This window comes from Astatotilapia calliptera, chromosome 3 (assembly GCF_964374335.1).
Source record: "Astatotilapia calliptera chromosome 3, fAstCal68.1, whole genome shotgun sequence".
Taxonomy (NCBI): domain Eukaryota; kingdom Metazoa; phylum Chordata; class Actinopteri; order Cichliformes; family Cichlidae; genus Astatotilapia; species Astatotilapia calliptera.
Window position 1 is genome coordinate 21,237,004 of NC_137424.1, and position 10,695 is coordinate 21,247,698.

A 10,695-nucleotide genomic window follows, 5' to 3' on the forward strand; every position below is an offset into this window, starting at 1 on the left:
TGTGATTATTACAGATGTAATTCATATTTCAGAGTAGTAATTGTAAATTACTTCGTGTAATCAAGATGAGAGACCACGGCTATAAAAGCGAAGGTGGATTTGGGAAGCCTGTCGCAGCCATGTCCTGTCCGTATAAGCGAGACACCCATTGCGGAAGGTGCAAGATTGATAAGGAGAGTCCTCAGAATTCAGCGTATATTGCGGGATAGACAGGATCCTTTAGCTCAGCGCGACAGTGTGCTCATAGAGAGATATCGATATTCCCGTGAGGGTATTATTCACTTAACCAACTTGTTGACGAGGGGGTGCAGGACCACCACCTGTCTTTTGTTGCTCTGCCCTTTTCTTGGTTGCTGTTATAAACAAACAGATTATTTCAGGGTCTCTTTCCAAGAGACGAAAAGCAATATAAGTGATAAATATTACCATTCTGTAGAATGTTCTTATATTTCACTTTTACTTGTTCCCATGTTCTAGTGGGTCCTGTTGTGGCTCTAATGTGAAAGAGGATAAAATATAACATATTATAATATAATGTAATATAATATTGGATAATATGGTGTGATATGATAAATCTACCCTACCGCCTACTGGTGTTGGCCAGAGGGGCCGATGGCGCGATATGGCAGCCTGGCTTCTGTCAGTCTGCCCCAGGGCAGCTGTGGCTACAACCGTAGCTGCCTCCACCAGTGTGTGAATGCGAGAGTGAATGAATAGTGGCATTGTAAAGCGCTTTGGGTGCCTTGAAAAGCGCTATATCAATCCAATCCATTATTATTGTTATTATTAAATTACTTACGAGTTTGATTTGTCAGCAACTTCCTGCCAGCCCTCTCTCCTTGCTTTTGCAGCCTTTGCAGTGTTCCCTTGCGTTTTAATTAAACTCTGAAACTCCTGAAATCCCTCACTCAAGAGTTCTTGCTCTGCTGCCGAAAAATACCGTGCCGAGCGCGCTCCTTCGACATTTTCGCCGACCAATCAAAGGGTTGCCGATCAATGTTTCTACTATCGATGCGTAGCCCCTGTTGGGCCACCCAGTGATCTCACATTACTGCATCCAGCTATACTAATCGTCAACAACAGGTGTGTTCGGAGAACCGGAATAGCGAGCTCAGAGTTAGCGCGATGATTTGATCTTGGATGTTTCATTTGATCTTGGATGTAGTAAGCGATGTACGAAGCACAGGGCCCTGGACATGAAAATCAATACTTTCTTGTAATGTGTTTTTCTGGATGTGTGGTTCATATTCTGTCACTCAGAGGCTGTTCATTCATGAGTGAGCAGACTCACAAATTCAGCAGGGGGGTCATTTATATACTTTCTATATAAACAGTAGAGTTACATCAGTTCTGGTGCATCACAGCTATAAAAACGGTGCTTGGTTATCCTTGGTTGGAATAATGACTCAATGGTCAGCACTGTTGCTTCGTAGCTTAAGCCTTGCATGTTCTTCCTGCGTCTGCACGGCTTCTCTCCGGGTACTTCGGCTTCTCCAAAAGTACAAAGCAAAATAAAAAATATAACCTAAATAATAATAAACAAACATTTAAAGTTAAATTCAAACAGATTGCACTTAATGAATGATTAAATAACAAAATGCCTTCTATATCGTTCTGATGTTGTGCCAAAGTCGGCCAAACGAGTCTGTTTGAAAATGTGAGTACAAAGTACAGATATTACAGATTTTTAACTCCTCCTACCCCGAGCGGGCGCCCACGGGGAAAACAACATATCAGACACACCTGCTCTCCTTCATTCTACTTGATGCTGTTTCTTCATAGAAAAGCAAAAAGAAAAAGTAGTATCTGTTCAGAGGGTAGCATGTAGCATCATAGCTAATACACCAGTAGTGATCTACTGTGGGAGGCAGCACAGATGTGACCTCTGACCTGTCTCCTAACATCAGCAACAAGTAAATATTTATTCAGTCTATGAAAAAGTCATTAACAACATATCCCATCTTGCTCCAACATTGCCCTCAGCAGGTATTCACTGATATTATGAGTTTAATCGACACTAGCACAAGCTAAACAAGAGTTTCAGGAAAACATCAAACAGTGGAAAAAACTAAATGATGGAAAAACGTGTCAACTTGAAAGATTTATTTAGGGAAGATCACAGCTCCCTCTCTGCTCCACACACATCGCAGGATTTTGTCCATTCTCCGATGAAAGTGCAGCAGACACGTCGGCGCTGTGATCCAAACGTGCTGGTCCTGACATGCATGCAGCACATCCAGCTGTTGCTTTTTACAGGGACCAAAACTGACTTTGAGTAAACAAATAGATTTGTTACAAGAATAACAGATTAATTAAAAAATGAAGCAGTAATGAAATATTGGCAGAATGATCATTTGGCGACTGCAGTAAAGATTTCCCACCAGCATGAGTGAGCTGAGGCTAAACAGGCCCGGCAGTAACTGTGGAGACGTGCAAGGCAGCAGAGGCCCAACAAGCTGTCACGTGTTACATTTCATGCTCTTATTCCCAGATGCTGACAGTCAGATATTGACTAGCTGTTTAATTAGCATGTTTAGAATCTCTTTGGGCCTCATCTGTATGTTCATACATGTGAGTGGCAGCTTAGCCCTGTGTTGCCTCTTTACTGGCAACATCCCCTAAAAACTCCAGCAGCTTAATCAGAGCAACGTGTGCCTGGAAGAGTCTGCAGCAGTCAGACTAATGTTAGCTCATACAGTCTGTGACACACACACGCACACACACACACACACACACACACTATAGAGGCAGGTGAAGGGAGTAATGTGAACATGTCCAGCGACGTACAGGTTTGCCCACCCTGCCGATGACGGGCAGTTTGTGTGCATAGGTACGTGGTGGAACAGCAGAAACAGGCGGAGTTGTTGCAAACATTGTCTGGAAAGGGCGGCGGCCTTGACAACGCTGGCCCATTTGCCGCCCACCAATAAGAAAGGAAAATGCAGGAGGTGTGGTCTGAGGTGAGGTGAAGCGAGCTTTGGGGAACACTTCACGAGACAGACCAGCTGAACGTTGGCGTGAACATGATGAGGAGGATTTGGAGCGCTGCATAGACGAGGCACGAGGCACAGCCCTGGGTAGACACACAAAAATAAATCAGCACACACACACAGACACACAAAGATAGATAGGTGCTCCTCTGGTTGCTTTACCTAACTGACCCTGTGCCTGAAAGACTCGGCGGAGGTGGATCGGTGCGCGGACTCCCGTCCTGCCTGGGGCTGATGTTGAGGTTGGCGGTGAGCTGTGGCATCTTCCGGGTGGTGTCGAGGTTGGAGGCGGGGCCGGGAGGTTCCTTCCTGGAGTTACTAAGCTGGGATGGAGTGCAGGGCGAGTGGGTGCCAAATCCTGGTCCTGTGCTAAAGCGGACAGCCAGGCTGTCGCCGAAGAAGGAGTAAAGCTCACAGTACATGGCGGGGAGAGGGACGGGGGTCCACTCCTCCCAGTGACAGCCGGCCCCACCCACCTGGAGGTGGCTGGCAATTCCAAGGGCAGCTTCTGACAGAGGCTCTGGAGGTGGGCTGAGTCCCGGAGAGTTCACCCTGTAGCTCGCAGCTCCCACCACAGAACCCGGATGAGCACCGGAGTGTCCCTCTGCTGACTGCGACAGAGACAGCGCCTTCATCTTTAGCAGGCGCTCCACTGCCACCTGCAGGACAAAGAGAGGAAGTGGCGACGTAGGTGGGACAAGATGAACTCAAATTATGATTTAATTCGTTTTTAATCACAAGCATCATTAGGCATAATGTCAAGATTGAGCTCATCTGTTAGTTATCCTCAGCACAAATTTGGGGCTCAACATCTTCATTAAATCAGCATTAACCACACACTGCTTTGAAGTTCTTGAAGCATATAGAACAATCCCTGATCCAGGGCCAGTTAACCTGACCTGCATGTGTGTGGACTGTGGGAGGAAGCTGCAGAGAAGACTCAGCTACAGAGGAAACTGCACGCACAACGAGCCAAGCTGAGGTTTAAACCAGGAAGCTTCCTGCTGTGAGGCAACATTGCTAACCACTCAATTTATATTTGACAATAATTCGTTATTTTATGGCTCCCAGAACTAAGTTTGTATATTGTCACAAGCCGTTTTATTAGGTACACCTTGCTAGCACCAGGTTGGCCCCACTTTTGCCTTAATTCTCCATAACAGAGATTCAAAAGGGTGCTGGAGATGTGGCACATGTGGCAACTGCAGCTCACAGCAACATCAGAACGAGCACAAAGAGGAACAGCTGGAGCAGACGTGGAAGTTGACTCCAGTGGACCTTCAGACCAACCAATCAAGATTAACCTCATTCTGTTTTTAAAGTAATTTTCTACACTTAAATACTTCATTAAGTTGACTAATGACAGTCTATCAGTGTCTGAAATCACCCAAAGCAGCAGCAGTACTGACCAGGATGGCTCCGTAGACCTTGTGTCCGTCAGCTTTCACCTGGGCGTTGGACACAGAGTAATCATCTAACACAGCCTGGAGGTTGGCCCAGTACGCAGGAAGGTGTGGAAAGAGGACGCGCTCGACAGCCTGCCAGCAGAAACCGGTGAACACAGAGAGAGGAGCATTCAGGACACAGGAGGGTAGCAGTGGAGCACTCAACAGCAATAAAAACAGTAATGACATGCAGGTTTGCAAATATTTCACAGCTAAATAATCAAGATGTGAGACTTTTCATTTAGGGAATGATTTGTTTGAAAATATCGAGTGAATATGGGCCCAATCTAATCTATAACTGTCAAATATTTACTAATGTAGAAGCTGTGGCCATACCTTCCATCCCAAAGCATGAAGGCCCACAACAGCTCCATAGTGGGAGCACAGTGGTCTCACTGGGTCAGACAGAACCTTCTGGAGCGACAGCACGATCTGGTGGTAGAGACCACTTACCAGATCACCATGAGTCCTGCAGAAGAAACACCAGAAAGAAGAGCGACTGTTGGATTTCCATTTTTAACGCAAACGCCGAGTGAATGTTAATGTTGCCCTTAGCAACAGCCTGCTAACATTAGTCAGACTGGTAACATTGTAGCAACACAGGTTCTTTGTGAAATGATGCTGCATATTTACTGTAAAACAGGCTAACACTACAGTAGTTTTGTATTCTCAACACTGATGTTAAATCCTGACTGGCTAACAATTTTAGTCCAAGCTTGCCTAAGCATCCACGGAAAATCTGCTCACCAAAAGATGTGGCTGAGGAGCAGGGCAGCGTAGTCCCTGAGAGTCCAGTGGTCGTTGAGTGGGTTGATGGAGGCTGCCAGTGGCTCTAGGATGCAGTACATGACACTGGAGACCAGGCTGCGTACATACGAGCCCAGGTACAGGTAGGGATTCTGGACCAGGCTCTTCACCATGTGCATTAGTCTGTTAAGCTGCTCCAGGTCGTGGCTTACCGACTTTACCTGGACGACAAACCGAATCCATGATCAGCTGAAACACCGGTCAACAGGTTCAGGAAATCTACATCCTAACTGACGACATAATCAGAACCTTCGACGCCGTTCAAGCTGAGGACACGTAGGTTACCGTGTAGAGTTAAAAGCGCTTCCAGTTATGAGATAGGTCTGATTCATGTGTCATGCTACGATATTTTCTCTTACTAAACACACCAAGCATTCCTAACAAAACTGGTGATGAGAATCATAAATGCTGATTTGTGTAACCCTAAAACTTACTCCACTGATGACATAAACAAAGTACGGAAGCAGGGCTGCAATCTTGGAGTTAGACTGGAGGTCCAGCAGAGCCACCTGAAACACACACGAGCGTCGTTTAGCCTGTTCACAACAAAAAGTCTGCTCTGTCTGTAGCAGCTCACCTTCATGAGATGCGGGTCCTCTCCTAAGATGGCCCTTGTGATCTGCTGGTAGTACTTCAGTAAGTCATCTGACAGAGACTGTACTGCTGTAGGAACTGGGACAGTTTAACACAGACAAACACTGAGATTTTCTAACAGGATAACAATGATGCTCTCAGTGAAAGGTGGAGCTCAGTTTTTAGAGTATTAGCTACTTTATTCTATCTACAGGTCCAAGTACAACAACTGTGGGTTAGGTTATGCCTGCTGTGTGCGTCTCACCTGTACCCTGAGGCTCCAGGTTACCTTTACCATCCAGGTATGACACATTGACTGCAGGCAAACATGAAACATCATTAGTAAACTCATCACGTGAATATGGATATGACAGAGCATAGAGAACACTACAGGATGAGCCTGCGTGTGGAACGTAGCAGCGTAGCGTACCTCGCACCATGGTCTCAGCACAGCCTTTGGGGATGTTGGTAGCCAGCGCCAGCTCGACCAGATTGACGTCCCGATCCTCAACAAAGAAGAGCTCGCCTTCTTTCACTGAACGGAAAGGCAGCGCATCCTGGGCTCCATAGCCGCAGATGGCCTGGTAAAGAACAGAGACAGAAACATGAAGGAGTTCCCTCACATCAGACCTGAGGCAGATCGGATATGGAAATTACACGCTACCTCCACGTTGCTCCAGCGCAGAGCTCTGTTGAAGTCCTCCACCGTCAGCTTCCTCCTCTTGGCGTGTCTCATAAACTGAGAGCTGCTCTGTTGGGGACAGCAAAACATTACCACGTACACCTAACACAAACTTCTCCCAAAGTCAGAACATTATCTATGCATCCAGGCATCACTGACCTGCGTGGCCTCCCTGAGTCGGTAACACACGTCCTCGGCCAGCAGAGCCGCCACATCATCACCGAGCTCCACACCTGCGCCCTCCGCCATCAGTCTGACAGACTCCCGGGAAACCTCGGCGAACCGGCGCTCCTCCCGGTCCGCCATGTTCACCGAAATCACTCAAACTAGCAAGAAAGATCACGTTACGCTCATGCCTTCTCTGCATCTCACAGCAAAACATCGCGTTTGGCGGTAAAGCTTAACGGAACTTCATGCGTCCCCTCGGGTACACACTACAGGGTTAGCTAAAACATACGTGTGTCTATAAACGTCTTCACTGTGGACCGTCACGTATTGGGGACCTTTTTCAGCTGTGGCCCGTGGTTTCTCCGAACCACCGCACTCATTCAGCATGCTAACAAAGTCAACTCTGGTTTTATTCAGTTAGCTGGAAGAAACCACCGCACTTTGAAAGAAACCACGATAACAAACCTATTACAATACAGTAACGAATGAAATGACCGTTGTGTCTTTATAAAACTGTCGCATCAAATACGGCTAAATACAGCTACAGTTAGCTAAAATACATGATGCTAAAAGCTAGCATCAGAAGGACAGAAAATACAACACCAGGCCTTCCCAGTATCATGCAACGTTAGACTTTACCTTCTAAACTGGAACAAAGGGGGACTGGAGGTCTTTAGCGCCTGAAATAAAGTTCACACCAGGGTAGCTGTCCGATACACTAGCAGCTCCATAACATCAAGCTAGCAATCATGACCAAGACATCCGCTGTACCCTTCAAAATAAGGCAGCGAGGTCCAGTTTATTTTCTCACAATATCGTCCTGACGAAACACCTCAGAGGTGCAATTTAACTAAAGCCTAAAAAGATTTAGCTCTATGCTTACAGCCTCGAGCTACCTTTACCCTCCCAGGTCTACCTGTTGACGCTCTGTAGCAGGAGGTTAAGGCCAGTGATTGGCTGCCGAGTATCAGTAGACGGGATTGGTTGGTTGAAGGTCGAGTCTCTTTAAAATACTTTTTAGACGTCCTATACGGAGGTCTAGTATAAACATTTCACCATCGCCTCCACATTAACTAACCCGGACGTACACCAGCCAGAGCTGATCATAGGCCAACTTTCAGTTTGAGCCCAAGACTCTTGTCTTTGGTCCCATGAGCATGGTCCCAGCCAGCCATCCCATTCTTTATTGGAAGGAAGCTTCAGAGTTTTAAGACAGTTTCAGGAGCCTCTTGTTTCAGCAGCAGCTGATTAAGACTGACAAATGCCAGCCTCGCTTGTGCTTGAAAAGGCAGCTACTGGACTTCTGTCAGTCACCCCACAACTTTAATCCAGCCCAGCCAAACACACAAACACAGCAGTTAGTAAAAAAAGCAACATGGTTTATTTACAGTGCTTTGGGCAGACATATAGCCATGTACAATTAAAAATATTACACATATAGCTGCACCTGTAAGATTCTCTTTCCAGAGCTACTCCAGACTGATCCATGACTGAATAGTCATGTTTGCCAAGGCCTGCTTGGGCCTTCTGAAACAAGCTCAAGTCAACTGGAACATATATACAAAAAAAAACCCTTGGGGTAAAGTGGGGGGAATTACATATTAAAAACAGAAAAAAATAAAGTGTTCAGCAGCAGTTTAGAGCCTCCTGTTGGCCCAGATATCCTGGGCCTTCGTGCTCTCCAGCTTCTGCAGGTGGAGGGCCAGTGGCAGGAGCAGATCATTTAAGTGCTGACTGGAGAAGGTGAAAGCATTGTGCGCTGGTGCTTCTGGGGTGGTGGGTGGAGGAGATGACGAGGCTGAAGAGTCTGATGCAGAAGGCAAACGTGACGCGCATGTGGACAGCAACCCATTGTGTTGACTGGAGGTTTTTATCCTGTTAGGGAGGCCGTGCTGGAAGTGACAGCGGGTTCCGTACAGGCAGAAGCCAAAGGTGCTGAAGGTGTGGCACAGAGCTCCCCGAGGTTTCCACCCCTTGGGCTTTTGCACAAATGCGGTCTTTTCACCAACACTGGCCAAATCGTGACGGCCGTCTTCATCTTTACCCTCCACATGCAGGAAGTTACAGCGGGTTCCAAAGGGACAAATCCCAAAGGCACGGAAGGTGCGGCACGGGACGTTCCTGCGACGACGGAGGGTGGGGCGTTGCTCTGTGGGACTGTGGACAAACAGGCAACGGTTGCCATAGTAGCAGTAGCCATCTGTGTGGTAGCTGCGACACAACTCGGTCTTGTACTTTGGATGGTGTGAGGGAACGTGGAGTTCGTGGAGGCCGTGGGCAAACTGGCAGCGCTCGGCATACTTGCAGAAACCATCATCTGAGTAAGTGGTGCAGAGCTCCGTCTTGTAGCGGGTTGAGCAGACCCAGGGGATTGGAGGTGGTGAGGACTCCGTCACAGGGAGCAGGGCTTCGGCCAACGATACGGCGCTTCCACCACAGTCACCGTCAGATTCCTCCACAGACTGCATGCTGTCCAGTAGCTCAGGTGAAGGCAGAAACAAGTCTTTGCTACTGGTCTGTAAAGAAAGAAGTCAGCGTTTTAAACATGTATCGAGTTCTGCCTGGTCTTTCTGATATTTTTCAATGTATAGCACCAAATCACAAGAGTCACCTCAAGGTGCTTGATATTGGAAAGCAATTTCAACGTCTGCTTAAAATGATGGCATTTAATGTCTAAAAACAGATTGTATAGATATAAATATAGACTATACACAATGTACCGGGTTCTCCACTGAAATGACAGCAGTTTAAGTACAAATGACAAATCTCATCAGGACATGGTCAGCATACATGAAGTCTTTCAAAAGTGACCGCAGGACACAGACCAGAGGAACTGAATAACTAGCTTTGATAGGGAGCCAGTCAGCTCTTCAACTTTGCTATTCCACTTTAAAAAAGAAAAACACACTTCCACTCACATAATTACAACCAGATGGACAGTAAACTCAAACGTAGCAGATACAAACCAGAGAACTTTTCTTTAGGACAGCCAACTGAGCGTAACTCACATTTGTTTTGCAATCTAAGCAGAGTCATGCTTTAAAACTGGCTGCACACGCTGGACCCCATGTGTCAAAGAGACGAGGGGTACTTCCTAAAGTCTGACCTGCATAGACTGATCCTCACCGTCCTCAGCCAGGCTGGTTACCGCGATTGCTGCAAAAGCACACTGAGCTAAATAAGCTCACAGTAACTTTGTGGCAGTGTGGAATTGTCTGAATTCATGTAACTTACAGTTTAAGTCTATCAGCAGGATTCAGCTGAGGAGGCACAATTGTTGTTACTTTTATATATTAAAAAAACAAACTCAGATCTGTGGCTAAGTTAGTCCTACCAGCAGGACCCCAGTACAAGAAAAGCAACCAGGGTCATGGACCAGCACGCACTGCAACCACTTGTTTGAAAAATCAAACTAGTTTCACAGAACCAACTATTCTCACCATGGGATAAAAAGCACACTCTGATATAAAAGCTCTGCTGGTTCACAGGCCTTCAGGAATAACCGTAGACCCCCGATCCTGATAACTACACACATGCTTCAATTACCCACTTCTTGAAGTGGGTAATTGAAGCATGTGTGTAGGACAAGGAGCAGCTACATGTGGAGGCGCTAAAAGGTGCTGCGGTTACCTTAAACATGGCTGCAAATGCAGAGCTGCGTGTAAGGCTGTGGGGGGTGAGAAACTGCGTCTGACGAACAGAAACCAATGAAACCTGCACCGTCAACAAGGCCACGAGCCTCCACGCGCCTGCTGTCCCTGGGTCACGAGCACCGGAGCACGCGCTGCGCGGCTGTCATTTAAACCTCCGCTCAGCGTCCCGCCTCTCAGCACAAACGCTGCTCAGGTGCGCTCGGCTCTACGTCACAATGACGTCTGCAGGGAGCGCTTTGCTGTGGGCCGGTTGGTAACCGTGGATTAAGTAGGGGTGACACCCCTGATTTACATCATACAACATTTTGCGTTCATGCAGCAACAACGAAACAGGAAGTAGTTTTTATTCCACCAGTGTGATGTTCAGACTTCAGCTG

General features: G+C 47.0%; 2 protein-coding genes and 1 long non-coding RNA gene across 5 annotated transcripts; all 3 read right to left on the bottom strand.

The window, feature by feature from the left end:
- Positions 1-212: 212 nt before the first annotated feature.
- Positions 213-927, bottom strand: LOC145425352 (uncharacterized). Its single transcript, XR_013906019.1, has 3 exons — positions 800-927; positions 427-494; positions 213-353 (listed from the first exon to the last, which is right to left on the bottom strand). It is a non-coding gene; the product is annotated as an uncharacterized LOC145425352 (long non-coding RNA).
- Positions 928-2,088: 1,161 nt separating this feature from the next.
- On the bottom strand, positions 2,089-7,594 carry taf6l (TAF6-like RNA polymerase II, p300/CBP-associated factor (PCAF)-associated factor). Of its 3 annotated transcripts, none has more exons than XM_026161213.2 (12): positions 7,305-7,594; positions 6,657-6,823; positions 6,480-6,566; positions 6,246-6,396; positions 6,081-6,131; positions 5,820-5,914; positions 5,677-5,751; positions 5,183-5,403; positions 4,772-4,904; positions 4,400-4,528; positions 3,162-3,649; positions 2,089-3,073 (listed from the first exon to the last, which is right to left on the bottom strand). In XM_026161213.2, exons 2-12 carry the CDS (start codon positions 6,801-6,803, stop codon positions 2,740-2,742), a joined length of 1,911 nt encoding a protein of 636 aa, XP_026016998.1. In that variant the 5' UTR covers positions 6,804-6,823; positions 7,305-7,594; the 3' UTR covers positions 2,089-2,739. The 3 variants fall into 3 exon arrangements, with proteins under 3 accessions (XP_026016998.1, XP_026016984.1, XP_026017006.1); XM_026161199.2 differs by having other exon boundaries at positions 3,153-3,649; XM_026161221.2 differs by lacking the exon at positions 5,677-5,751 and having other exon boundaries at positions 3,153-3,649.
- A 429-nt stretch (positions 7,595-8,023) lies between these two features.
- cth1 (cysteine three histidine 1) lies at positions 8,024-10,457 on the bottom strand. Its single transcript, XM_026161233.2, has 2 exons — positions 10,296-10,457; positions 8,024-9,181 (listed from the first exon to the last, which is right to left on the bottom strand). The coding sequence occupies exons 1-2, from the start codon at positions 10,302-10,304 to the stop codon at positions 8,303-8,305; spliced, it is 888 nt and encodes a 295-aa protein (XP_026017018.1). The 5' UTR covers positions 10,305-10,457; the 3' UTR covers positions 8,024-8,302.
- Positions 10,458-10,695: the final 238 nt, after the last annotated feature.

Coding starts and splice junctions, on each gene's coding strand:
- taf6l (XM_026161199.2), bottom strand. CDS start 6,803: ATGGCGGACCGGGAGGAGCGCCGGTTCGCCGAGGTTTCCCGGGAGTCT. Junction 6,567..6,656: donor GACTCAGGGAGGCCACGCAG/GTCAGTGATGCC, acceptor TGTCCCCAACAG/AGCAGCTCTCAGTTTATGAG. Junction 5,915..6,080: donor CCTGGAGCCTCAGGGTACAG/GTGAGACGCACA, acceptor AAACTGTCCCAG/TTCCTACAGCAGTACAGTCT.